Source organism: Orbicella faveolata, unplaced genomic scaffold, assembly GCF_042242905.1.
Source record: "Orbicella faveolata isolate gen_17 unplaced genomic scaffold, um_ofav_v1 contig_24, whole genome shotgun sequence".
NCBI classification, from domain to species: domain Eukaryota; kingdom Metazoa; phylum Cnidaria; class Anthozoa; order Scleractinia; family Merulinidae; genus Orbicella; species Orbicella faveolata.
The window spans coordinates 10023191-10049552 of record NW_028301552.1 but is presented as its reverse complement, the minus strand read 5'-3'; the positions used below and the strand labels follow the sequence as shown (position 1 = coordinate 10049552).

Genomic DNA, 26362 nt, shown 5'->3' with positions numbered 1-26362 from the left:
TCCTTTCGAAGGGTAACAAAAAGACGGGTTTCAAGGTTTACCAAAAAACAAATGAAAATAGTTATGTGTACTAAAATAAAATCCTTAAAAAGAGGAACATACGAGCTCTCGGTTACGTTAAGAAAGAAAAAGATTCTTTCGAGCCGGATTCGAACCAGCAACCTAAGGATGTCAACTTCACTTCTACAGTCCTCCGCTCTACCAACTGAGCTATCGAAGGAACACGTTGTAGGGAAATAACTTTGTCAAGTGAAATTAAGAGCAAGCATATTTTTACTTACATTAACGTACTATAGTTCCAAGGACAGAGCAATTTTCAATAGGCCGTTTCCGAGTTACCTTGTACCTTTGTATTAAAACGATTCTTCGTGCAAAACCTTTGCTATGAAAATGAGTTTCATTTGCACGAAAATTAACGTGAAGGCAGAACACATTTTGAGATAAATGGCTTTGCATGAAGACTCGTTTTGACACAGAGGCCAAGGGCAACTCGGAAATGGCCTATTGAGTGTCGTAAAACCAAAACCAGTGTAATCACTATAGCCAATCAGAAAGGGCGCACAATCCAATGATCCAGTCCAAACTCATAGTAAATACTTGTAGCTAATGCAAAGCGCTGGGAAAGGCAAACGAACAAGTCACAATTGGTGTGGTTTTACTTCTGATTGAATAAATGTGGTGCGAGTTCCTTTAAGCCAATCATGTCGCGTAGTAATGCAAAACCAATTACTTTTCAAAACAAAGTGAAAGTTAAAAAAAAAAAAAAAACGAAACAAAAAACATTCCTTCGAGCCGGATTCGAACCAGCGACCTAAGGATATCAATTCAACTTCTACAGTCCTCCGCTCTACCAACTGAGCTATCGAAGGAACGGCTGTGCAGGAGTGATTTTAAAGTAAGTGTAGACATTTCGTCGTCTCGTTTTCTCCATATTGTTTTTAAGTATTTGGGGTTGAAAAACAAGTACAATTTCAAAAAAAAAAAACAACCTGAGATTTCAAAGTGTAGGCATTTCCTCCTATCCGTCCCTCCAAATTATTCTTAAGTAATTTAGGGTTGAAAAATATAAAGTAAAATGTTTAAATTTCTCACAACTTTTACGAAAAGCAATGACCTAAATCCACAACTTCTTCAGTCGTATTAAAACCATCAGCCACAAGTTAACTAGAAATATTTTTACTTCGCATAAAAATGTAAAACAATGAAATCAGCACATAGAGTAAATGAAATTGAAAAGCAATTGAAAAAATCTCCTTCGAGCCGGAGTCGAACCAGCGACCTTAGGATGTCAACTACGCTTCTACAGTCCTTCGCTCTACCAACTGAGCTATCGAAGGAACGCGTATGCACGGGGGCAAACATTATTTCACGCCGCGCCGATAAACTTGAAGAGGAATTTATTAGATTCGATGATAATCTTCCATTCGAAAGGTAACAAGAAGATGGGTTTGAAAGATTATCAAAGAACAAATGAAACTAGTTATGTATACACTAAAATCAAATGCTTGAAAAGTGTAACATTCGAGCTGTCGGTTACGTTAAGAAAGAAAAAGATTCCTTTAAATCAGCGAACTGAGGTTATCAATTAAACTTCTACACGCTAATCCTCTTTACCAACTGTGTCACTGCTGGGTTCCCTGTGAAGACACATTTAGGTTCGCGCATGCGTAGAGGTGGCCTCTTCGAACGGTGACCACGAAGCCACCGAGTTAAAACCTCAGTTATGTCAAGTTTTCCTGGGTTTTTAGGTCAGATTTAGTTCAAATTGTCAGTGTTTTTCTGAGAATTATACCGTTGTAATATCGTGGCATCACTGTGAGTTGTTCTCATGGCCCATCGTGAATTAAACGTTCTGGTTAAAGTGAATTTGTCCATGGTTTGTCGCCGTTCGCAACTACAAAGTGAGCTATCAAAAGAACACGTTGTAGGGAAGTAATTGTGTCAAGTGATATTACCAGCAAGTATATTTTCACCTACATTAACTTATGTAAGGACAGAACAGTTCCTGAGTTACCTTTTGCCTCTGTTTCAAAACAGGTCTTCCTGCAAAACCTTTCATATGAAAATGAACCTGGAGGCAGAACATTAAGGAAGTTAAAAAATTGATGCCAGTTTTTCATGCGTCTGTCCTGTTATTGATCATGAATCCTCATAACATTGTCAAAATAGCTGTGGAACCACGAGGCGATAGCAAAGAACCAATGGAAACTTGAAGTAAATACACGTAGCTGACGCAAAGCGCGGGGAAATGTAGTCACATTTGGAATAAGTCACAATTGGTGCGGTTTTGACTTCTGGCCCGGGTTGTTTGAAAGGTAGATAACGATATCCACCGGATAAATCACTACCCAGCGGATAGCGCGGTTTGTTTTGTTAAGATTTATCCACTAGATAGCAATTTATCCGGTGGATAACGTTATCCATGGCCAGCGTTCCAAAAACGAGCACCTGATTGAATGAATGTGGTACAAGTTTCTCAAAGCAAATTGTGTGGCGTAGTAATACAAAACCAAATACTTTTCAAACAAAGTGAAAGTTAAAAAAACAAAAAAACAAAAAAAGAAACAAATAAAACCTTCCTTCGAGCTGGATTCGAACCAGCGACCTAAGGATGCCAATTCATCTTCTACAGTCCTCCGCTCTACCAGTTGAGCTATCGAAGGAACGACTGTCCAAGAGAGATTTCTAAGTCAGTGTAGCCATTTCGTCCTCTCCCTTTCTCCATATTATTTTTTAAGTATTTTGGGGTTGAAAGAAAAGTACAATTTGAAAAACAAAACAAAAAAACGTTAATTTACAACCTCTTCAGCCGGATTGCATCATCAGCCACAAGTTAAGCTGAAATATTTTTTGCATAGTATAGAAGAAAGTAAAACAATAAAAGCAGCAGATAGAGTAAATAAACTTCAAAACAATAAAAATAATATATCTCCTTCGAGCCGGATTCGAACCAGCGACCTAAGGATATCAATTCACCTTCTACAGTCCTCTGCTCTACCAACTGAGCTATCAAAGGAACGGCTGTCCAGGAGTGATTTTAAAGTAAGTGTAGACATTTCGTCGTCTCGTTTTCTCCATATTTTCTCCCTATCGTTTTTAAGTATTTGGGGTTGAAAAACAAGTACAATTTCAAAAAAAAAACAACCTGAATTTACAACCTCCTCAGCCGGATTGCATCATCAGCCACAAGTTAAGCTGAAATATTTTTTGCATAGTATAGAAGAAAATAAACCAATAAAAACCGCACATAGAGTAAATAAAATTCAAAACAATAAGAATAAGTACAATTTCTAATTCAGTGTAGAGATTTCGTCCTCTCCTTTTCTCCATAATATTTTTAAGTATTTTGGGGTTGACAAAAAAAGTACAATTTGAAAAAAAGCGCAAAAAAAAAAAAAAAAAACGAAAACAAAAAACAAACAAACAAACAAATGAACAAAAAAAAAATCCGTCCTGAATTTACAACCTGTTCAGCCGGATTGCATCATCAGACACAAAGTAAGCTGAAATATTTTTTGCATAGTATAGAAGAAAGTAAAACAATAAAAACCGCAGATAGAGCAAATAAAATTGAGAAGAATAAAAATAATCTCCTTCGAGCCGGATTCGAACCAGCGACCTAAGGATATCAATTTATCTTCTACAGTCCTCCGCTCTACCAACTGAGCTATCGAAGGAACGGCTGTCCAGGAGAGACTTCTAAGTCAGTGCAGGCCATTCGTCCTCTCCCTTTCTCCATATTATTTTTAAGTGTTTTGGGGTTGAAAAACAAGTACAATTTAAAACAACAACAACAACAACAACAACAACAACAACAAAAACCTGAATTTACAACCTCTTCGGCCGGATTGCATCATCAGCCACAAGTTAAGCTGAAATATTTTTTGCGTAGTACAGAAGAAAATAAAACAGTAAACACAGCAGATACAGTAAATAAAATTCGACACAGTAAAAATAATCTCCTTCGAGCCGGATTCGAACCAGCGACCTAAGGATATCAATTCACCTTCTACAGTCCTCCGCTCTACCAACTGAGCTATCGAAGGAACGGCTGTCCAGGAGAGGTTTCTAAGTCAGTTTAAACATTACGTCGTCTCCCTTTCTCCGTATTATTTTTAAGTATTTTGGGGTTGGAAAACAAGTACAGTGTGAAAAACAAAACCAAAAAAAAACCTGAATTTACAACCACTTCAGCCGGATTGCATCATCAGCCACAAGTTAAGCTGAAATATTTTTTACATAGTATAGAAGAAGACAAAACAGTAAAAACAGCAGATACAGTAAATAAAATTTAAAAGAATAAAAATAATCTCCTTCGAGCCGGATTCGAACCAGCGACCTAAGGATATCGATTCACCTTCTACAGTCCTCCGCTCTACCAACTGAGCTATCGAAGGAACCGCTGTCCAGGAGAGATTTCTAAGTCAGTTGAAACATTTCGTCGTCTCCCTTTCTCCGTATTATTTTTAAGTATTTTGGGGTTGAAAAAAGGTACAGTTTGAAAAACAAAACAAAAAAACCCCTGAATTTACAACCACTTCAGCCGGATTGCATCATCAGCCACAAGTTAAGCTGAAATATTTTTTACATAGTATAGAAGAAGACAAAACAGTAAAAACAACAGATACAGTAAATAAAATTTAAAAGAATAAAAATAATCTCCTTCGAGCCGGATTCGAACCAGCGACCTAAGGATATCGATTCACCTTCTACAGTCCTCCGCTCTACCAACTGAGCTATCGAAGGAACCGCTGTCCAGGAGAGATTTCTAAGTCAGTTGAAACATTTCGTCGTCTCCCTTTCTCCGTATTATTTTTAAGTATTTTGGGGTTGAAAAAAGGTACAGTTTGAAAAACAAAAGAAAAAAACCCCTGAATTTACAACCACTTCAGCCGGATTGCATCATCAGCCACAAGTTAAGCTGAAATATTTTTTACATAGTATAGAAGAAGACAAAACAGTAAAAACAACAGATACAGTAAATAAAATTTAAAAGAATAAAAATAATCTCCTTCGAGCCGGATTCGAACCAGCGACCTAAGGATATCGATTCACCTTCTACAGTCCTCCGCTCTACCAACTGAGCTATCGAAGGAACGGCTGTCCAGGAGAGACTTCTAAGTCAGTGCAGGCAATTCGTCGTCTCCCTTTCTCCGTATTATTTTTAAGTATTTGGGGTTGAAAAAAGGTACAGTTTGAAAAACAAAACAAAAAAAAACCTGAATTTACAACCTCTTTAGCCGGATTGCATCATCAGCCACAAGTTAAGCTGAAATATTTTTTACATAGTATAGAAGAAGACAAAACAGTAAAAACAGCAGATACAGTAAATAAAATTTAAAAGAATAAAAATAATCTCCTTCGAGCCGGATTCGAACCAGCGACCTAAGGATATCGATTCACCTTCTACAGTCCTCCGCTCTACCAACTGAGCTATCGAAGGAACCACTGTCCAGGAGAGATTTCTAAGTCAGCTGAAACATTTCGTCGTCTCCCTTTCTCCGTATTATTTTTAAGTATCTTGGGGTTGAAAAAAAGTACAGTTTGAAAAACAAAACAAAAAAAAACCTGAATTTACAACCACTTCAGCCGGATTGCATCATCAGCCACAAGTTAAGCTGAAATATTTTTTACATAGTATAGAAGAAGACAAAACAGTAAAAACAACAGATACAGTAAATAAAATTTAAAAGAATAAAAATAATCTCCTTCGAGCCGGATTCGAACCAGCGACCTAAGGATATCGATTCACCTTCTACAGTCCTCCGCTCTACCAACTGAGCTATCGAAGGAACGGCTGTCCAGGAGAGATTTCTAAGTCAGTTGAAACATTTCGTCGTCTCCCTTTCTCCGTATTATTTTTAAGTATTTTGGGGTTGAAAAAAGGTACAGTTTGAAAAACAAAACAAAAAAAAACCTGAATTTACAACCTCTTTAGCCGGATTGCATCATCAGCCACAAGTTAAGCTGAAATATTTTTTACATAGTATAGAAGAAGACAAAACAGTAAAAACAGCAGATACAGTAAATAAAATTTAAAAGAATAAAAATAATCTCCTTCGAGCCGGATTCGAACCAGCGACCTAAGGATATCGATTCACCTTCTACAGTCCTCCGCTCTACCAACTGAGCTATCGAAGGAACCACTGTCCAGGAGAGATTTCTAAGTCAGCTGAAACATTTCGTCGTCTCCCTTTCTCCGTATTATTTTTAAGTATCTTGGGGTTGAAAAAAAGTACAGTTTGAAAAACAAAACAAAAAAAAAACCTGAATTTACAACCTCTTTAGCCGGATTGCATCATCAGCCAACAAGTTAAGCTGAAATATTTTTTGCATAGTATAGAAGTAAGTAAAACAATAAAAGCAGCAGATAGTGTAATAAACCTCAAAACAATAAAAATAATATATCTCCTTCGAGCCGGATTCGAACCAGCGACCTAAGGATATCAATTCACCTTCTACAGTCCTCTGCTCTACCAACTGAGCTATCGAAGGAACGGATGTCCAGGAGTGATTTTAAAGTAAGTGTAGACATTTCGTCGTCTCGTTTTCTCCATATTATTTTTAATTATTTTGGGGTTGAAAAACAAGTACAATTTCAAAAAAAAAAACAACCTGAATTTACAACCTCTTCAGCCGGATTGCATCATCAGCCACAAGTTAAGCTGAAATATTTTTTGCATAGTATAGAAGAAAATAAACTAATAAAAACCGCAGATAGAGTAAATGAAATTCAAAACAATAAAAATAAGTACAATTTCTAACTCAGTGTAAAGATTTCGTCCTCTCCCTTTCTCCATACTATTTGTAAGTATTTTGGGGTTGACAAAAAAAGTACAATTTGAAAAAAAGCACACACACAAAAAAAACGAAAACAAAAACCAAACAAACAAACAAATAAACACACAAAAACCCCTCCTGAATTTACAACCTGTTCAGCCGGATTGCCTCGTCAGACACAAAGTAAGCTGAAATATTTTTTGCATAGTATACAACAATAAAAACCGCAGATAGAGTAAATAAAATTGAGAAGAATAAAAATAATCTCCTTCGAGCCGGATTCGAACCAGCGACCTAAGGATATCAATTTATCTTCTACAGTCCTCCGCTCTACCAACTGAGCTATCGAAGGAACGGCTGTCCAGGAGAGACTTCTAAGTCAGTGCAGGCAATTCGTCCTCTCCCTTTCTCCATATTATTTTTAAGTATTTTGGGGTTGAAAAACAAGTACAATTTAAAACAACAACAACAACAACAAAAACCTGAATTTACAACCTCTTTAGCCGGATTGCATCATCAGCCACAAGTTAAGCTGAAATATTTTTTGCATAGTATAGAAGAAAATAAAACAGTAAAAACAACAGATAGAGTAAATATAATTCGACACAATAAAAATAATCTCCTTCGAGCCGGATTCGAACCAGCGACCTAAGGATATCGATTCACCTTCTACAGTCCTCCGCTCTACCAACTGAGCTATCGAAGGAACGGCTGTCCAGGAGAGGCTTCTAAGTCAGTTGAAACATTACGTCGTCTCCCTTTCTCCATATTATTTTTAAGTATTTTGGGTTGAAAAACAAATACAGTGTGAAAAACAAAACCAACAAAAACCTGAATTAACAACCACTTCAGCCGGATTGCATCATCAGCCACAAGTTAAGCTGAAATATTTTTTACATAGTATGGAAGAAAACAAAACAGTAAACACAGCAGATACAGTAAATAAAATTCAAAAGAATAAAAATAATCTCCTTCGAGCCGGATTCGAACCAGCGACCTAAGGATATCGATTCACCTTCTACAGTCCTCCGCTCTACCAACTGAGCTATCGAAGGAACGGCTGTCCAGGAGAGATTTCTAAGTCAGTTGAAACATTTCGTCGTCTCCCTTTCTCCGTATTATTTTTAAGTATTTTGGGGTTCTAAAAAAGAACAGTTTGAAAAACAAAACAAAACAAAACAACACAAAAACCTGAATTTACAACCTCCTCAGCCGGATTGCATCATCAGCCACAAGTTAAGCTGAAATATTTTTTGCGTAGTATAGAAGAAAATAAAATAATAAAAACTGTATATAGAGTAAATGAACTTCAAAACAATAAAATAATCTCCTTCGAGCCGGATTCGAACCAGCGACCTAAGGATATCAATTCACCTTCTACAGTCCTCCGCTCTACCAACTGAGCTATCGAAGGAACGGCTGTCCAGGACTGATTTCTATGTCAGTTTAGACATTTCGTCGTCTCCCTTTCTCCATATTGTTTTTAAGTATTTGGGGGTCGAAAAACAAGTACAATTTGAAAAACAAAACAAAAACAACCTGAATTTACAACGTCTTCAGCCGTGTTGCATCATTAACCACAAGTTAAGCTGAAATATTTTTTGCATAGTATAGAAGAAAATAAAAGAATAAAAACGGCAGATAGAGTAAATAAAATTCGTAACAATAAAAATAATCTCCTTCGAGCCGGATTCGAACCAGCGACCTAAGGATATCAATTCACCTTCTACAGTCCTCCGCTCTACTAACTGAACTATCGAAGGAAAGGCTGTCCAGGAGAGATTTCTAAGTCTGTGTAGGCATTTCGTCGTCTCCCTTTGTTCATATTATTTTTAAGTATTTTGGGGTTGAAAAATAAAGTACAATTTGAAAAACAAAACAAAAACAACCTGAATTTACAACCTCTTCAGCCGGATTGCATCATAAGCCACAAGTTAGGCTGAAATATTTTTTTCATGGCATAGTATAGAAGAAAATAAAAGAATAAAAACAGCAGATAGAGCAAATAAAATTCAAAACAATAAAAATAATCTCATTCGAACCGGATTCGAACCAGCGACCTAAGGATATCAATTCACCTTCTACAGTCCTCCGGTCTACCAACTGAGCTATCGAAGGAAAGGCTGTCCAGGAGAGGTTTCTAAGTCAGTGTAGACATTTCGTCGTCTCCCTTTCTCCATGTCATTTTTAAGTGTTTTAGGGATGAGAAAAAAGTACAGTTGGAAAACAAAACGAAAAAAAAACAAAAAAAAACCGGAATTTACAACCTCTTCAGCCGGATTCCATGATCAGCCACAAGTCAAGCTGAAATAATTTTTGCATAGTATAGAAGAAAACAAGACAATAAAAACAGCAGTTAGAGTAAATAAAATTCAAAACAATACAAATAATCTCCTTCGAGCCGGATTCGAACCAGCGACCTAAGGATATCAATTCACCTTCTACAGTACTCCGCTCTACCAACTGAGCTATCGAAGGAAAGGCTGTCCAGGAGAGATTTCTAAGTCTGTGTAGACATTTCGTCAACTCCCTTTCTCCACATTATTTTCAAGTATTTTGGGGTTGAAAGAAAAAGTTAGGATTAGGAAGGAAGGCCTGGCAGTTAGAGATTTCAAAGTGTAGACATCTCACTCTTTCCCTCCTCCCTTCCCCACACAATTGTTCTTAAACAATTTAAGGTTGAAATATCAGTAAAATTAATTTTTTTAAATAACAACTTTTACGAGAAAAGAAAAGAAGGCACAACCTCTTCAGCCGGATTACCCCGTTCCTGATTATACGCGCGGATATTGCGTATTACATGTTAAACCTTAGACATTCTTTCATGCCAAACCGATAATCATAAAACTGAAGTGGACTTTACAGATTCGAGAGGCAAGAAGACAGATTTCAAGGAATGTTAAAAAGTAAATGAAAACAGTTATGTATACTAAACTAAAACACTTCGAAAGTGGAACACGAGAGCTGCCGATTACGTTAAGAAAGAAAAAAATTCCTTCGAGCCGGATTCGAACCAGCGACCTAAGGATATCAAGTACACTTCTACAGTCCTCCGCTCTACCAACTGAGCTATCGAAGGAATACGTTGTAGAGAAGTATTAAGTTGTGTCAAGTGAAATTAAGAGCAAAGGTATTTTCTCTTCCATTAACTTATTTTAAATCCGAGCCACAGTTATACGATTGGCGTAGCCCAGTTGGATTATCCACCGTTGGTTTTGCTAGAATCATCACCCGAAGATCGTCTGATTGTTATTATCATTATTTCGACCTAAGCAGATAACATTGATGTGGAATGAACTTGACTCAATGATAGTTTTCCTTTGGAAAGGAAACAAGAAGACGTGTTTTAAGGAATATATAAATATATAAATGAAAATAGTTATCTATACAAAAAATAATATAAAAAAAGCTTGGAAAGTGTAGCATGCGAGCTGTTGATTAAGAAAAAGATTCCTTCGAGCCGGATTCGAACCAGCGACCTAAGGATATCAACTACGCTTCTACAGTCCTCCGCTCTACCAACTGAGCTATCGAAGGAACGAGTGAGCAATTCTGATATCAAAGGTTAGACATCATTTCATGCTAAACCGATAAAAAGGGTTCGTACGGTCCTTGAAAACCTGGAAAGCCTCAGAATTTTATTCAGGCATTTTCCAGGACTGAAAAATCCTGGAAAAAGGCTACTGGTCTTGGAAAATTCTGGAAAACTGTTAAACTCAAGTAATGAAGTTTTCTTTAAGAGCGGTTGGACGGAAATCTTCAACCACTGAAGAAGAATTAACCCCTTTACTCCCAGTAGTGACCAATAAGTAATTTCTCACAATATGCAATTGTCAAGCTGATAGGTGATAAGAATAAAGAAATTCATCAACTAGGAGACATTGTTGATTTAACACCACATTCTTCAGTAGAATTAACTGTATAGGAAAAGTATGGCAGACAGTGAGGGGAATTAATATTGAGATCTCAGGAGTAAAAGAGTCAATGTGAATTTTAGAGTCCTGGAAAAACCAATATGAGTCCTGGAAAAGTCCTTGAAATTTTGTTCTTAAAAAAAAGTATGAACCTTGGATAAAACTGAAGTGGACTTTACAGATTCAAGGATAGCTTTCATTTCGAAAGGTAGCAAGAAGTTGGTTTCAAGGAGTGTTAAAAAGCCAATGAAGACAGTTACGTGTACAAAAATAAACTACTTTAAATGTGTAGCATGTGAGCTGTCGGTTATGTTAAGAAAGAAAAAGATCCCTTCGAGCCGGATTCGAACGAGAGACCTAAGGATGTCAACTACGCTTCTACAGTCCTCCGCTCTACCAACTGAGCTATCGAAGGAACGCTATTGACATGATAAAGACTGAATTAAAATGTCATTAGCTAAAGAACATTTTTACGGCGGCCATATTTGTGTTCCCAAACATTGAGGAATTTTTGCAGAAGAAAATGACTCAATTTCATCATGTACATACATATATACGTCTATACATATTTTTCAAACATAAATATCTCTGAAACTAATGCAGATATGTCCAAACGGTAAACGGCGTTTTCATTCTTTCATGGAATTCTATACGATACACCTAAAAAAAAATCAAGGGGTAAAAATTTGATCATAGTACCACTTAATGTGTTTTATTATATGGTTAGCTCCGTGAGCGGGTAAGATGAATCAAATCCTGCGCTGTGATTGGCTACCCGAGCGGGCAAGATGGAGCTATCTTGCCCGCTCGGGACTACCCGCCGTTTGCCGCAAGAAATATTTCCGCGAAAGCCATATAATAAATCCTCTATTGACTAAGCTTGTTTGGTCAAGATGGCTGGATATTGGCCTCATTCTTTTTTTTTGTTGTTGTTTTTGTTGCGAGTTTATATGAACATCGACTCCGTCTCGGTCTATAAACACATAAAAAATAGAACTTGAGCAATATCCAGCCATCGTGACCTCACACTTGGTACCATACATATTTACGTTTATTTATTTATTTTTTTTTTTTATAGTTTCTTTTTTTTTCTGTGAAACAGACATCGATGAATGTCAGACGGATGATCATGGTTGTCACTCGAACGCGGACTGCCTCAATTCTATTGGCTCCTACACTTGTCAGTGTAAACCAGGATTCAACGGAAGTGGCCTCAGCTGTGAATGTAAGTAAATAAGAAATGGAGAAGCTAACAGACGCAGAACCTGTGTCTCCACAGGTTCGTAAACGTCTACCAGCAAAACGAATTTGGAACGTTCTTTAATGTGTGTTCCTCTACCGTTAAAAATATTTAACGTTTTCGGTTAGCTTGGTTCACCAACGTTTCCAAACCGCATCGCATCAACCTCACAGTTGAAATGGTCTCAAAATTGACATCGGAATTATCAACCACATCATAAAAATACAAGCACAAGCGGAAAAGCTCCGTTTTCGTGACGTATTAGTGTGGACGGTAGGCCTAACGGCAGAAATATAGCTGCGGTTTCAAATTCCTCCGGCGTAGTGTGAACGCTCCCTTAAGCTTGTCAGGCAACAATAATGGCCAGGCAGACATCACCTAGAATAGACCCCCTGCACGTGAAAATCACAGACAGAGACCACAAGAGACCCAGTTTTCTACCGGGGCACTGGAAGTCGGCGGTGGCCTGGTGTCATTTCTAGTTGCTACACATTTCCATTTTTTTTTTTAGCTTAAACTAATGTACACTTTTTTATATATAAGAAAACATTTTATAAGAATATCGAGGTTAAAATTTCCGAAATCTTAAGAATAATTTACGAATAATCCCGAGGTTGCAATGTTGTAAAGAATATAATTTTTTGGTGTGTTGAAATTCTGTAAATACATTGCAATTATATGTTTCCAACTGAGCCATAAAAAACTGGCCAAAAAACAACAAAAACGCCATTAACCCTTTGTTCGATGCTAGTAACTTTTCTGTTATGTCTCATATCAGGCTTTATTGCCTGCAGTCTGGCTACAAAATTACTTCAACGGCTTCAACGGCGCCAAAGTGGCACCGAAACATTATACGCTAAGAATATTCACAAGAATATTTTCAGCCCAAAACCGGCAGAAAAATAAGAATAAGCAGCCTCGGACGGAAAAACAATATCCTTGATAAAAAACAATGTAGTTCATTTCTCAGTTGTTTCTCTTCGAATTCGCCTTGCGAGAAATACGATTTCTGTTACATTCTAATATCTTGGTATTAGAAGCAAAAGATGAGGTCAATGAGCGGTGAGGGGGGTGAGAATCATTTTTGAGATAACCCTCACCAAGTCCGGACCTCGGTTTACACTATGGACCGCTTTAGCTATATATAATGATCGGAACTACCGATGTGCTCCATATGGTGCTGTCTAAGAGCTGCTTGATCATACGCATGCGCACATGCACATTGTGATTGACATGACTAAAGGTAGGGGTATCTTTCGTATCAAAAAATCAAGGTATAACACACATAACCTTTGTCTCAGCCGGCGTTCCAAAAGTACGAGGAGAAAAATTTTCTTTACTTCTTGTATATTGTTTTCAATTTTAAATTGAGTAGTCGCCACAATGCCTTATTTTGTTGTCTATTTCCGTGTTTCATTTTATAGTCAAACATGGTATCATGAATTCACATATATTAACGGACGGATACGTTATTCATTAAGATTTTTGACTCTGTCTCCATTGAACAAAAATTACTTGCATCGTTCTGTCGGTTAACAGCGTTGAAAATACCACGAAATAAACAATGTTAATGGGGAAAATAGAACTCCAAATCAGCGACTCAAAAAAGTTAAAATATAATTACGTGGTTTCCCAGTTTTAGACATTGCTTGCGATATTTGCATATTTTCGTTTCCTTGAACAAACATCTGCCCCTTTGGTATGTACGCATAGGGAAAAGAGTTTTTTGAAGTTGTAAAATATCTTCTCTATCTTCTTCGAAGTAAAACTGATATGTAAATTGTTTTACGTATGCTAGGAGGGTGATAAGAACTGTAATGTTTTTGTTCTGGAAACATTGAAACGCGACGCCATAATGAAAATGAAAGTGGGGGGTTTCCCCAAACTGTAAAAGTGGATATACTATTTGCATATTTTCGTTTCCTGCAACAAACATCCGCGTCGCGGCATTTCCTTCAAGTTTGCTTCATTCACTAACTTTGTTAATTTATTACACAAATTAAGCGAACCAAAACTGACGGATTTTTGGAGAAACAGTTTTCTCATAGAGGCTCTATTGTCTGGAAAAGTCTTGATAGAGCATCACGTAAACTGAATTTTCCTTAAGGCGCTATTTTAAATTATAACTAGTATCTGAATAATTTTATTAGTAGTATTTTTTCTACATAAAATACGGCGGAAAGATGGCACCAATTTGTACTCAGGGACACGGCGTCCCCTCCCCTATTTTGCTAGTTAGGGGAAAAAGGGAACAAGCCAAGAGGAAATTGATGAAATGTAACTTAGTCTGTCAAAACTGCTTAATCTATCAGCTCATGTATTCTCCAGGCGATTGGTCGAGATGACCACATTTTCTCGCTCTAGGATACCTTCCTTCTCTCGTTTTTCCTTCGACCATCCTTACTTGATATGAATATCTGGAAGCACGCTTCAACATGGAGTACAACAGTTTTCGTTTGCGTGGCCAGATTTCTTGCGCTGCGACATTTCGTTCTAATTCCATAGAAATCATTTTATTTTGCAATTCCGTCGTGAATGTGGTTCAGGTTTGCCTGGTAAATCAGTTAACAAATTTCCTTCCCTTACAGGATTACCGTGTTAATATTATTTCCTTTTAAGTTTCCTGCCTTCTCGTATTGTGATATTCTCAACATTCCCACGAGTGGAAGGCAAAAAAGTGAGGTCAATGAGCGGGGAGGGGTGTGACGAGCACTATTGAGGGGTAACCCTCCCCTAATCCGGACCTCGATATACCGAATGGCTTGCTTCATGTATTTATATTGCTGATGACTTGTGCTGTTAGCCATGTAGGACAGTTTTAAAATATGATTCATTTACGCATGCGCTACGCGCTCCTTTTGATTCATTTCGGTCAATTGAAAACACACGTTCTTAAACGAATTATTGTCTTAATCTTAAAATTTGCTTTGATTTCAAAGTTTTCCATGTACCTTGTTAAATGGGAATTTATTGCACTTACCCTTGTTGTCGATATAAAATTGAAACAATAGTCTTCTTTTGGCGTTTCTACATACATGACGACATCATTCTGTAATTGAAGCTTGCGCCTTGACAAAGACTTCGGCAGATTTTACTGCTTCTTTGAAGGTTAAAATCTGCATCGTTATAGACATGATTCAAGATTTTTATTTGCTAGTCATGGAAGGCAAAAACCACGCATAATTCATCGCATGGAACTTTCCAAAACCTGTTTCTTATTCAAAACAAATGCGACGTATAATTGTTTTTGTAATGCGATATATTTCGGGGAAACCCCCTTATTAATATGCAGTGTGTCGTCATGTTGGTCGCAGGCCGTGAAATCGGTGTTATTCTTCTGCGAATTGAAAGCTTGCGTCCTTCATTGATATCGGGAGTGAAAAATTTTGCTCAGTTCAGGTTTTTCTGGACAGTTGGGTTTATTTGCTACGCTTTCCCTCAGTTTTACAGCGGTTGGCTAGTGATGGAGCCGACATAGACTCTTGAATCGGGACATAGATTAGCATCAACAGGCCACGTTAACACTCCCAAAATAAATATTGATTCTTCGAAAAACCTCTTGATTATTTTCGTAGACAAAGAAGTTCAGCTGTCTCGCTGCAATGCATTATGAGGGTGCTGTTCAATGCGCCAGTTATCATCTTAGCTTTTAGCCCGCTACTTTGTGCCAAAAGGAAAGGTATACATGTATAATATATAGAACACATGAACGATGTAACAAAATACGAGTGTTCAATGTTTTTCACTCCGTGCTATCTAGTCTGAGTTCAAAATATCGAGCTTAAATATTTTTAGGAAGCAAAAGATGAGGTCAATGAGCGGGGAAGGGGGAGTATCAACTGATATGAGGTAGTGGATAACCCTCCCCAAGTCCGGACCTCGAAAATGTAGGGGGCCTGCTACAGTTAGATATATTGATCACAGTCAACCATGCTTTCCATGTGGGATTGAGTTTTTTCCGTTGATGCTTTACGCATGCGCTCTAAGTTGGTGTCTTCCGTCAGTAAATGTTGTAACCCTTAGCTGTAGTTTCTTCATGTTCCAACTTAAATCGTTGTCATCAAAAGAAGCTGAATCAGCTTGGTACATCATGGTTTTACCAGTTTGGCGACTTTTATAATCTAAGTCGCAGAGAGCCTTGTGAAACGCTTCGTTTGTTTTTCTCTCTCGGGCAAGTACACTGTTTTACCTCCCACTTCTCGGCTGGCCGTTCTTCTTCGGCGATAACTGCGCAACTCGATTCGCTACATTTTTAGAGGAACAAAAACAAAGCATTACAGTTTTGTTTTAAAGGTTAGCGTCTAAGCAGAAATAGTTGAGATTTGTCTAAGCAGACTAAGACCTACAACCTCCTTTCCTTAGAAATAATAGTAACCGTGCGTTGTAAGACTGAATTCAGTTTGCATGACTCTGAGTAACGGATTTCAGTCAGTGTGCGATATTCCTTTATACGAATTTTAGACCGTATTCAATGTTTATTATTCTGTGTCAACATCAAAACATGTTTCTTTTTTCCTTCCCCTAGACGTACGAAGGGGAGTGGGAAGGGAAAGGCTTTCTATATAAAATACGGGGGAAAGATGGCACCAATTTGTACTCCGGGACACGGTGCCCCCTCCCCTATTTTGCGAGTTTGGGGAAAAAGGAATAAGCAAATATAAAATTGAAGAAATGTAACTTAGTCTGTCAAAACTACGTAATCTATCAGCTGATGTATTCTCCAGGCCATTCGTTGAGGTGTCCGCATTTTCTCACCCTAACATGACTTCCTTCTCTCGTTTTTCCTCCGTCCATCTTAACTTGATATGAATGTCTGGAATCACGCAGCGACATTGAGTGCAACGGTTTTCGTTGGCGTGGCCAGATTTCTCGCGTTGCGACATTTCGTTCTAATTCCATAGAAATTCTTTTTGTTTTGCTATTCCGCCGTGAATGTGGTTCAGGTTTGCCCGGTGAATCACAACAGATTTCCTTCCCTTACAGGATTAGCGTGTTAATCATAACAATTACAATTTCCTCAAATGTCATTGGTGCATAAACTACTGTATTTTGCTCTAATTAATCTGCAAAGTTGTAATCGGACAGTGTAAGCGGACAGTTGGCTGTAATCGGACACCTGTAATCGGACAGTTATATGAGCCAATCATGTTAAGTCCTCTCCACTAAATCCACCAATCACAACATTGATTACAATCACTATAGTAACCAATTCAAGAGACTGACTTTGTAAAATTGTGGAGGTTTAGTCTCTGATGACTGTTTTGAAAGAGACTTAACAGCCATTTTGCAAGCTGTTCTCCATATTTTATAATTATATTTAAAAATGACTATTAAAAGCTCTGTTTCAAATGAAACTTTTACTTTTGTGGGAAATTGTAATTGTTATGATTAATTGGTAACAGGACATCGTGTCGTCCAAGTCGGTCTGTAATCCTACTCGTGATTAGCAAATCGGACTCTCGCTTCGCGGTCGTCCGATTTTGTTAATCATTCGTATGATTACAGACCGAATTGGACTCCACTCAGTCCTATTACCATTATTAATCAAAACTATAATAATATTCTCGAACGTGATTGGCTATCAGCAGCCCGATTTGAGTATTAATTGGACAGTGTACGCGTCATGCTTGTAATTGGACAGTGCGCGTCATTTTGCGCGCGCTGTTGCAGTGCACTTTGTTGAATAAACTGCTGTGTTTTTCGGTATTCATAACGACATTTAATCGTTTAGCGCTCGATCGATGGTTTGTACGTTTCTCGAATTTTGTCATAGTTTTGATTAATTGGTAACAGGGCTTCGCGTCGTCCAATTCAGTCTGTAATCATACTCGTGATTAATCGTGATTAATCACTTGTATGATTACAGACCGAATTACACTCCACTCAGTCCTATTACCATTATTAATATTATTTCCTTTCACAGGAAGTTTCCTGCCTTCTCGTGTTGTGATATTCTCAACGTTTCCATGAGTAGAAGGCAAAAAAGTGAGGTCAATGAGCGGGGAGGGGTGTGACGAGCACTATTGAGGGGTAACCCTCCCCTAATCCGGACCTCGATATACCGAATGGCTTGCTTCATGTATTTATATTGATCATAACCTTGTGCTGTTAGTCATGTGGGACAGTTTTACATATGATTCATTTACGCATGCGCTTCACGCTTCTTTGATTCATTGTGAGAACACACTCTCATAATCGAATTATTGTCTTAATCTTAAAGTTTGCTTTGATTTCAAAGTTTTTCATGTACCTTGTTAAACGGGAATTTATTGCATTTACCCTTGTTGTCGATATAAAATTGAAACAATAGTCTTCCTTTGGCGTTTCTACATACATGACGACATCATTCTGTAATTGAAGCTTGCGCCTTGACGAAGGCTTCGGCAGATTCTACTGCTTCTTTGAAGGTTAAAATCTGCATCGTTATAGACATGATTCAAGATTTTTATTTGCTAGTCTTGGAAGGCAAACACAACGCATTATTCAGCGCATGGAACTTTCCAAAACCTGTTTCTTATTTAAAACAAATGCGACGTATAATTGTTTTTGTAACGCGATATATTTCGGGGAAACCCCCTCATTAATATTCACTGTGTCGTCATGTTTGTCGCGGGCCGTGAAATCGGTGTTATTCTTGTGCGAATGAAAAGCGTGCCTCCTTCACTTGATATTGGAAATGGAAAATTTCTCTAACTCAGGCTTTGCTGGACAGTTGGGTTTATTTGCTACCCTTTCTCGAGTCCCTCAATTTCAACAGCGGCTAGCTGGTAATGGAGCCGACATAAACCCTTGACTTGTGAGAGATTAGCATCAAGAGACTGCAAAAAAAGTCACACTTGACTCTCCCAAATAGATCTTGATTGTTCGAAAAGCGCCTCGGGTAGTTTTGCGGACAAAGAGGTACTTTTCCAGTTGCAATATGAGTGCTGTTCAGTACGCCAGTTACTGATGAAAATTATTGTCATTATCTTAGCATTTTAGCTCGCTGCTTTGTACCAAAGGCAAAAGGTATATGTAGAGGACATGAACGATTTAACACAATACGAGTGTTCAATGTTTTTCTTTCTGTGCTACCTAGTTTGAGCTCAAAATATTGAGCTCAATATTGTACATTTTGTACATTTTTAGAAATATTGAACACTTTTAGAAATTTTTAGAAATTTTTAGAAATACTGTACATTTTTAGAAAGCAAAAGATGAGGTCAATGAGCGGGGAGGGGGGAAGATCAACTGATTTAAAGTAGTGGATAACCCTCCCCAAGTCCGGACCTCAAACGTGATGAGGCCTGCTTCAGTTATATACATTGCTCAGAGTCAACCATGCTTTCTATGTGGGACTTATTTTCTTCCGTTGATGCTCTACGCATGCGCTCTAAGTTGGTACCTTTCGTCGGTGAATGTTGTTAGCCTTCGCTGTAGTTCTTTCGTCGGTGAATGTTGTTACCCTTCGCTGTAGTTTCTTCAATCTTCAACCTAAATCATTGTCATCAAAAGAAGCTGAGCCAGCTTGGTACGTCATGGTTTTACCAGTTTAGCGACTTTTATAATCTAAGTAGCTCTAAGTCGCAGAGAGCCTTGTGAAACGCTTCGTTTGTTTTTCTCTCTTGAGCAATTACACTGTTTTGTCTCCCACTTCTCGACTGGCCATTCTTCTTAGACGATAACTAACAAAGTTTTGTATTGAAAGTAAGCGTCTAAGCGAAAATAGTTGAGATTTGTCTAAGCGGATTAAAATCTACAACCTCCTTTTCTTGAGTAGAAATAATGATCGATTGCGTGTATCTTTATTCATCATCTGTCGCTACTGAACAATAGCCGTGCGCTGTATGACTGAATTCAATTTACATATTCCTCAGTAACCCTTTTAAGACAGTGTGCGATATTCCTTTTTACGAATTGTAGACCGTATTCAATGTTAATTATTCCATGTCAACCTCAAAACATGTTTTTTTTCTTTCTTCCCCGAGGCAATATTTAATATTTTTGTCACAACACACCTGCTTGCTGAAAAGAGCTTAATAAGGCAGGGGAAACCCCTAATTTGATATGCACAGATTGAGTCGTGGAAGTGTTCCTGACACAGCCTTCGTATTGTGAAGTCGCTGATGTACCTGTGTCGTTTTAGTGGAATATGAATACATATCGACATGAGGCAGAATTAGAACTAAGAGCTTGACCCCGCTGATGGTTATTGTTTGGTCGTGCGTAATATAACACCAGTTATCCAACACCGGAAATGAACTACAAACAACGAGCAAGCAATGAGTGACAGGATGATTTATGACTGTGGCGTGAAGGAAAAGCCAAACTAGGCACATAATTTATTCATAAAATTCAAATCGCTTGTTTACTTCGACTCTGAGATTCGTCCTTCAGCAAAAGATCTACGATATCTTGATCTCTATAGCTCTTGCCTGCATGAAGTTATTTTAAGATATGAGTTAGTCTGGGGAGAGCTATCTTTGCAGCTGTTTCTAGTGTTTACGGTCTAGGAGTTGCCGATAAAGCTTGCTCGTAGGCTGTCGTATTCACGAATTAAGAAGACTTCGCAGGTTTTGTTAGGTTTTGTCGGCACTTCTTATCAAGAGTAACCCCAATATGTTCAACGGAAAATTCGTATACTTTTTTGCTATTGTTATTTATGTTAATTTATCCGTTATTTTCTAAACCCGCCTGAAAGCTGTAAACCGTAGAAAAGCGTTGTAATTTTGCGCGGCCAAACGGGGTGGGCATCGGTCTAGTGGTCACACTGAGACGTCAAATTGATAGCGTGACGGTTTGTAAATAATATAGCTATACATAATATCGCGTACCTTACTGTCAGCTTCTTGTATTCTTGAAAAAAGTGGATGGAGCTCATGAAAAACAAAGCCAACCAATATGTTTCAATTAAGTGTTGTAACAACACTCGGTACTTACAAAAGGCATGGCGCTTTACACGATACCGTCAGTTTCTCGAACACGATCGGACAAAAGCAATAAATCGAAGGAACTTTTGAGAAGATGAATCTATTTAAGTTTACCTCATCTGCTATATGTGCCAGGGTAATGTGGAGTTCAATGAAGTGATATGGTCCATGCTTTATTTTTTCCCTTGCCTAGTTTGATATAATACGGCTGAATCATTAATGCTTTCATGATCTTAGCAGCTTCGTCGCTCCAAACTAGTCTTTTGTCATATTCATGAGTACATGCAACCGAGGTTCCGTCTTGTTGAGGCAACGTTCCCATCAACAACATTTCTTAAGAACAGTGAATACCCTAAATCACAATATACTGAACTATTCTTAGTGAAATCAGTGAAATCAGTTTCACCAAGAGTACTACACAGAGTTGCTTTGAATTGCGGTCTGTTAATCCGGTCATCTGTACAAGAGCATGTTTCCTTCCCGTGTTGGTGTTTGTGTTTGTGTTGATGTTACTTGACAGTTACACTGTCGTTTTCGTCGTGTCCTTAGAAACATTTTCATTATTTTTCTCGTGTTTGAAGCCAGCAAAAGTGAGGTCAATGAGCGGGGAGGGGTGTGACGAGTCACATTGAGGGGTAACCCTCCCCTAATCCGGACCTCAATTCTTGCTATAAATTGCTTTGCCTATTTATTATGATCAAAGCAAGCGCTGGTAGCCATGTGGGTAAACTAAGAACCACTTTGCTACACGCATGCGCCTTTTGAATTGAATTCATGAAAGAAAAACCTGTAATATATGGTGCATAAATTTTTCATCTTTGGGTTGTAAGTCTTGTAAGACTCTGTGAAAGCCAGTGTAGTCGATGAATATTTGAATCAGTCAATTTTTTCAGGGTCGCGATGTCTTCCTTAATGACTCTGTGACTTCCGCCTCAAGCCAAGGGCGTAGCACAAGTCGTTATATTGCGAAACCAGACAGTAGGTTATTTTTTTTCCGTGTGCGTCGCTCTTGACAGAATTTTTCATGATTTCAACGTCTGTGATACCACAGGGTAAACTGTCACAAAATATAAGATGAAGTACTCTGAAATATCAAAGAATACTACTCTACATGTGCAATGAAAACGAAACGGGGGATTTCCCCGATTAAGATATCTGAGATATTTGAGTTTCCTTTCTGTTTCAGTGTTTGCATCAAGTTATCTTGCCTTTTTATCTCATATTTTATACAAGAAAAACAACCATTCTTGCATTCTCTGCTTCCCTAAGATAGTGTTACTTTACGACCACTTAACGCTGACGAAGTAGGTTTTATGAGGGGAACTTACAATAATATTCTTAAGGCTCGTTACGCACTCCTCCCTACGGGAAGATTGTGTGACGAGCTCAAAGAACGTTTGCGTAGGAGGCTAATCTGAAGTGGGTCGCTAGCACCAACGTGCATGTAATGTGAACATGTTTTCCTCGCACGAAGTAATGAAAGTTGTGATAAAAGTTAGGGATGAATTTCTTTCAACTTAATGACATGGAAAAGGTACAAAGGTGTTGAAGTGACGTTGAGTTTCTCTGGGTTAGAGTGCAGTGCAAATGCAAACATTTCCAAGTTAAAACGGATCCCTGTGAAAACATTTCCTGAGGGAAAGGGCTGCGGGTTGTTTCTTTTTTTATAAACCAAGAAAAAATCTTGAAATCGGTCAGCAAAAGATGTTTTGTTTAGTCAGAAAAGAATTAATGTTAGGTATAGTGAAAGTTCAATAAGCAGGCAAGGTTTTAAAGGGATACTCTACACTATATTTCGACTTTTGCTCAAAATGTAGCATATGCACTATAAAAACTTATGAGAGACAGAAAAAGCGGGAGAAATAAATTCTAACGACTGAAAACTGCGCTAGAAAAGCGAAATTTCGCTCAATTCGAGGACCGGAAGTGAAACGGACGACTTTTCAGGCACGTGATCAATGACGTAGAAAGGAGAACTCGATTAGCGCCATTGCTTGTTTCACAAAGGTTATAGTTAGCATGGAATCGGGGGATTCGTGTAGTTCTTCTTCTGTTTCTTCTCAAGAACATTCTACAGAAGACACAACCTGGGAAGACTGTCAAGGAACGCAGCCGTATCTCTTTGAGCCTTACGACAGTGAGGCTAGCTCAGACACGGACTCCCCAAATGAGTCCGATGAAGAAGAATTCGAACGACTGCAAAACACAGACTGGTAAGAGATCAATCTACTTCTTGTGGCGAGTTCTCTTTACAACCCGTAATTTTGTAACTTGATTTTTTAAGCGAATAAATGAGCTCAAGATGACAACAAAGTTATCTTGTCGTGGTCTTTGTGATGAAATTGTTTTACTTGTATTTTCGTGCGCAGATATCCACAATATCAATGTGTGAAATAATTCTCGGCTGGAATGTGTTTTTGCGTTCATATGCATAGGTCATAAGCTCTGGGTCATGAGCTAAAACCTCGATTGGAAATTTTAGGTGTAAGTGTGGAAGTTGCCAGAGACTAAATCGAGTTGTAGGGTGCATTTGTTGTGCCGAAATTGACTGCGTCGTAGCCAAAAACAATGAAGCTGTTGAGGCAGAAGGACTGGCCGAACCTCCCATTTGCATCACACAGCATCCAGGGTTCCACGCCGTTTGTTTGAATCGCTGGGTTCTACAGACGGCATGGTACCAGTACAAGCAACAATACCAAGATTCTTAGGAAGGGCCATCTCACAAACGACATAGACACATAGCCTACAGGCAGTTGGCGAGGTGGTGCTGGGGTCTTTTGGGAAAGGAAGTGCGAGTGGTTCTGCCATCATGTGCTGTGTGTTGCATACGAGCACACTTCCCGCCTCCAGGGCTCGAAGAAGACTTCGTATTTGAAGGATTTCACTTTCCAGACCAGTAATTGTTTTAATACTGTGTAGTATTTCAATTGAGCTTCCAGTTGACCCTACTAGTCTGTTGGGGTTTTCCTTGAGATTATAACTGACGAAATAATCGCATCTAGGGTGATTGGGTAAGATACTTTGAAGAACATATTTATATTGTGAAGGTGTTAACATTCTAAGATCCTCATTTAATGTTTTATTTTCCATTTCACTTTGTGTCACTGAGTCAGTCTTCCAAGACTGATCAAAGATCCTTGCATTTATAAGATCAGTGGAGTATTACTAACAACAACGGGGACTGCGGAGGGGGAGGGGCTGGCAGGGCTATAGGCCTACCACTTTTATTGCTGGGATTTATTTTCTAGGGCTTCAGATGCTGTGGATAAAATTCGGATTTTACTACTTGAAAGTAATATTGGCCAGTAGTATTGGCCAGATTTTTAAGCCCTACCACTTAAAAATGGTCTCTGCTGTTCCTGAACAACAACAACAGCAATACTCTTTATTCACTTATCACTATTCCTGATACTTTGACAGTGCTGATGCCAGCAGTAGGCAGGACACCTGTCACATATGAACTCACTTTAATGACCTTGCTGTCCATGAGTTCTCATAGCTCAGTGGATAGAGCATCCACACAGTCTTCGGGAGGTCATGGGCTTGATTCCTGGCAGGGAATCAGAATTTTTCTTTGTCCCATGCTCGTGTGTTGTTGATCAATTCACCTTTCACATTTCAAAACCTGAGCTTAAAATTCACCATCTTTATTTACTTATCAATATATCGCAATATAGCTTTTAAGGATGAGGACGATCCTGGTGAAGAAAGTCACTTCCTGAATCTTGATTTTAATGCATCGACTGCGGCCTGTTTGTCAGAGCGGCCATAATCCGATGATAGTGATCGGGGAGCATCAGCTCTCTCCAAAACAGAACTTTCAGTGCCTTGGAGAATTCGTACAACACTCTCTTTCAGGTTGGCAACATACCCTACGTGAAAAATGAAAGTAAGTGGGGTCTAACCATGCACATGTAATGTAAATATGTAAATGAAAAAATCTCAGTTTGCTAAATTCTTTAATTCTTTACTCACAATATGTACATTTCACTAAAATCTTCTTTACTGTATGCTCTCCTTTCTTGTACTTTGGGAAAGCAATGTTGAATCGTTCTCTGCCATCTTGCAGTGTTGCCTGCTCCCTGTCACTGTTTTCGTTGAAATGCATGATTGCAATCTGCAACCTAAAAAGATAGATATTTTTGCTTTTGTTTTACCTTCCATTCAATATGACATAAATTCAGAGAGGTTTTTTTGGCAACCTGAAAAATGTCACATTTCTAACCAAGGTTAGTGTGCATTATGATGTTATGATATGTTCAAGTCTTCATACCTGCTTGTCATTCCATGGTACGAAAAGGCCACCATTTTTGCAGTGAAGTGGTTGTAGACAGAATGGAAGGCCTCCAGAGAAGATGTACCATGTCCTGAAATTTGCTTTATATCTTTCAAGAGGGACCCCTTTGTCAGCAGCTCTGTGAGATTTTCATAGGGTGGTGTACCTGCAAAAAATAAATGATTTCACCTATAGTGATAAGCATCTAATCCCTCCTTACAACTATCAAAGATCATGATACATACCAAATAACTGTGTTCATGTAAAAGCATACTCCTGAATATGCATGTATATATGGGGGCTATTAATGAGACAGGCTTGTTGATATTGAGACTTGACGAATTTTAAGGTTTTTTTAACTATGTACCTGGCTTGAGCCATTTTTTCTTTCTTTCTCTCCCATGTAACCTTCCATGAGCACACTTAGGAAACAATGGATTTTCATGTCCAGAATGCCTGTTCATGAGGTGATTTGTTATGGACAGCCATTTTGCCTCCTTGAGGTCAGGGTCATCATCATCTGTTGACGAGGCACACCAGAACATGTGGTTGAGAATGCTCTTCTTCCATTTTTGAACCACAGCACAATCCTTTTTTTTAGCAAGGGCATCAATCTTCTTTCCAGTTCCTAAATAAAATTACAGTTACTAGTGGCTAAAAATTGTGCCAGTTGATTTTAATCCAAATTATATTTCTTTCAAATATTCACCTTTTCCAACATGCTAACCATCCAACCTGTGCTTAACTCCAGGCCATAACTCCCTCATATATTTTCTTATTTGCACATGCCTGTCTGTTATTAAGGTGTTAATGGACAATCCTTCACCAGTTAAGAATGTGAGTGATCTTGCAAGCCCCTCTTTTTCCATAGCACCTGAGTTTTTCACTTCGTTGCTCTAAAGATAAGTATTAATTAAAATGCAGTATTACTTAGCACAAAAATACTTCTATGAGCCCATTTTAAATTTAATCCAGTACAAACCTGTATCAACTGAGAATCTAGGATTTTATTTTGCTCAGCATCCATAAGGGAGTAGGTTCCATACTTAGCTGAATGACCAGGGCTGTCACAGCGGCCATCACCTCCCACTATTAATTCCCGCCCTTCAGCTTTGATGTTGTTCAGCAGACTGGACTGTCGCTGTTGGTATGTCCTCTGCACAGCAGTATGTAGATACTTCTTTTGGTGATTCATAAACGTTGAGTAACATATCGTTGGCACATTCATATGTTTCAATATCTT

The 26362-nt window shown here is 38.3% G+C and overlaps 2 protein-coding genes, 24 non-coding genes and 1 pseudogene across 28 annotated transcripts in view; 2 read left to right on the top strand and 25 right to left on the bottom strand.

The window, feature by feature from the left end:
* The window catches only part of LOC110061004 (uncharacterized), a 70461-nt gene that overhangs the window by 33270 nt on the left and 10829 nt on the right, over positions 1-26362 (top strand). For both annotated transcript variants that reach the window (XM_089291660.1, XM_089291659.1), the window contains exon 43: positions 11797-11919. In XM_089291660.1, the coding sequence (XP_089147786.1) occupies positions 11797-11919 (123 nt within the window). The remainder of the gene's footprint in view (positions 1-11796; positions 11920-26362) is intronic.
* On the bottom strand, positions 135-220 carry Trnay-gua (transfer RNA tyrosine (anticodon GUA)). Its single transcript is given in 2 exon segments — positions 135-170; positions 184-220. It is a non-coding gene; the product is annotated as a tRNA-Tyr (tRNA).
* On the bottom strand, positions 784-869 carry Trnay-gua (transfer RNA tyrosine (anticodon GUA)). The gene is given in 2 exon segments: positions 784-819; positions 833-869. It is a non-coding gene; the product is annotated as a tRNA-Tyr (tRNA).
* Trnay-gua (transfer RNA tyrosine (anticodon GUA)) lies at positions 1252-1337 on the bottom strand. Its single transcript is given in 2 exon segments — positions 1252-1287; positions 1301-1337. It is a non-coding gene; the product is annotated as a tRNA-Tyr (tRNA).
* Positions 2578-2663, bottom strand: Trnay-gua (transfer RNA tyrosine (anticodon GUA)). The gene is given in 2 exon segments: positions 2578-2613; positions 2627-2663. It is a non-coding gene; the product is annotated as a tRNA-Tyr (tRNA).
* Trnay-gua (transfer RNA tyrosine (anticodon GUA)) lies at positions 2931-3016 on the bottom strand. The gene is given in 2 exon segments: positions 2931-2966; positions 2980-3016. It is a non-coding gene; the product is annotated as a tRNA-Tyr (tRNA).
* On the bottom strand, positions 3592-3677 carry Trnay-gua (transfer RNA tyrosine (anticodon GUA)). Its single transcript is given in 2 exon segments — positions 3592-3627; positions 3641-3677. It is a non-coding gene; the product is annotated as a tRNA-Tyr (tRNA).
* On the bottom strand, positions 3961-4046 carry Trnay-gua (transfer RNA tyrosine (anticodon GUA)). The gene is given in 2 exon segments: positions 3961-3996; positions 4010-4046. It is a non-coding gene; the product is annotated as a tRNA-Tyr (tRNA).
* Trnay-gua (transfer RNA tyrosine (anticodon GUA)) lies at positions 4312-4397 on the bottom strand. Its single transcript is given in 2 exon segments — positions 4312-4347; positions 4361-4397. It is a non-coding gene; the product is annotated as a tRNA-Tyr (tRNA).
* Trnay-gua (transfer RNA tyrosine (anticodon GUA)) lies at positions 4661-4746 on the bottom strand. Its single transcript is given in 2 exon segments — positions 4661-4696; positions 4710-4746. It is a non-coding gene; the product is annotated as a tRNA-Tyr (tRNA).
* Trnay-gua (transfer RNA tyrosine (anticodon GUA)) lies at positions 5010-5095 on the bottom strand. Its single transcript is given in 2 exon segments — positions 5010-5045; positions 5059-5095. It is a non-coding gene; the product is annotated as a tRNA-Tyr (tRNA).
* Trnay-gua (transfer RNA tyrosine (anticodon GUA)) lies at positions 5358-5443 on the bottom strand. The gene is given in 2 exon segments: positions 5358-5393; positions 5407-5443. It is a non-coding gene; the product is annotated as a tRNA-Tyr (tRNA).
* On the bottom strand, positions 5707-5792 carry Trnay-gua (transfer RNA tyrosine (anticodon GUA)). The gene is given in 2 exon segments: positions 5707-5742; positions 5756-5792. It is a non-coding gene; the product is annotated as a tRNA-Tyr (tRNA).
* Trnay-gua (transfer RNA tyrosine (anticodon GUA)) lies at positions 6056-6141 on the bottom strand. Its single transcript is given in 2 exon segments — positions 6056-6091; positions 6105-6141. It is a non-coding gene; the product is annotated as a tRNA-Tyr (tRNA).
* On the bottom strand, positions 6410-6495 carry Trnay-gua (transfer RNA tyrosine (anticodon GUA)). The gene is given in 2 exon segments: positions 6410-6445; positions 6459-6495. It is a non-coding gene; the product is annotated as a tRNA-Tyr (tRNA).
* Trnay-gua (transfer RNA tyrosine (anticodon GUA)) lies at positions 7047-7132 on the bottom strand. The gene is given in 2 exon segments: positions 7047-7082; positions 7096-7132. It is a non-coding gene; the product is annotated as a tRNA-Tyr (tRNA).
* On the bottom strand, positions 7401-7486 carry Trnay-gua (transfer RNA tyrosine (anticodon GUA)). The gene is given in 2 exon segments: positions 7401-7436; positions 7450-7486. It is a non-coding gene; the product is annotated as a tRNA-Tyr (tRNA).
* On the bottom strand, positions 7750-7835 carry Trnay-gua (transfer RNA tyrosine (anticodon GUA)). Its single transcript is given in 2 exon segments — positions 7750-7785; positions 7799-7835. It is a non-coding gene; the product is annotated as a tRNA-Tyr (tRNA).
* Positions 8109-8194, bottom strand: Trnay-gua (transfer RNA tyrosine (anticodon GUA)). Its single transcript is given in 2 exon segments — positions 8109-8144; positions 8158-8194. It is a non-coding gene; the product is annotated as a tRNA-Tyr (tRNA).
* Trnay-gua (transfer RNA tyrosine (anticodon GUA)) lies at positions 8458-8543 on the bottom strand. Its single transcript is given in 2 exon segments — positions 8458-8493; positions 8507-8543. It is a non-coding gene; the product is annotated as a tRNA-Tyr (tRNA).
* Trnay-gua (transfer RNA tyrosine (anticodon GUA)) lies at positions 8813-8898 on the bottom strand. The gene is given in 2 exon segments: positions 8813-8848; positions 8862-8898. It is a non-coding gene; the product is annotated as a tRNA-Tyr (tRNA).
* On the bottom strand, positions 9173-9258 carry Trnay-gua (transfer RNA tyrosine (anticodon GUA)). The gene is given in 2 exon segments: positions 9173-9208; positions 9222-9258. It is a non-coding gene; the product is annotated as a tRNA-Tyr (tRNA).
* Positions 9774-9859, bottom strand: Trnay-gua (transfer RNA tyrosine (anticodon GUA)). The gene is given in 2 exon segments: positions 9774-9809; positions 9823-9859. It is a non-coding gene; the product is annotated as a tRNA-Tyr (tRNA).
* On the bottom strand, positions 10232-10317 carry Trnay-gua (transfer RNA tyrosine (anticodon GUA)). The gene is given in 2 exon segments: positions 10232-10267; positions 10281-10317. It is a non-coding gene; the product is annotated as a tRNA-Tyr (tRNA).
* Trnay-gua (transfer RNA tyrosine (anticodon GUA)) lies at positions 11024-11109 on the bottom strand. Its single transcript is given in 2 exon segments — positions 11024-11059; positions 11073-11109. It is a non-coding gene; the product is annotated as a tRNA-Tyr (tRNA).
* On the top strand, positions 22190-24853 carry LOC110049248 (P2X purinoceptor 7-like; annotated as a pseudogene). Its single transcript, XR_016207872.1, has 2 exons — positions 22190-23056; positions 23326-24853. The product of XR_016207872.1 is annotated as a P2X purinoceptor 7-like (transcript).
* Positions 24811-25708, bottom strand: LOC149110337 (uncharacterized). Its single transcript, XM_089291709.1, has 3 exons — positions 25487-25708; positions 25117-25285; positions 24811-24967 (listed from the first exon to the last, which is right to left on the bottom strand). Exons 1-3 carry the CDS (start codon positions 25662-25664, stop codon positions 24811-24813), a joined length of 504 nt encoding a protein of 167 aa, XP_089147835.1. The 5' UTR covers positions 25665-25708.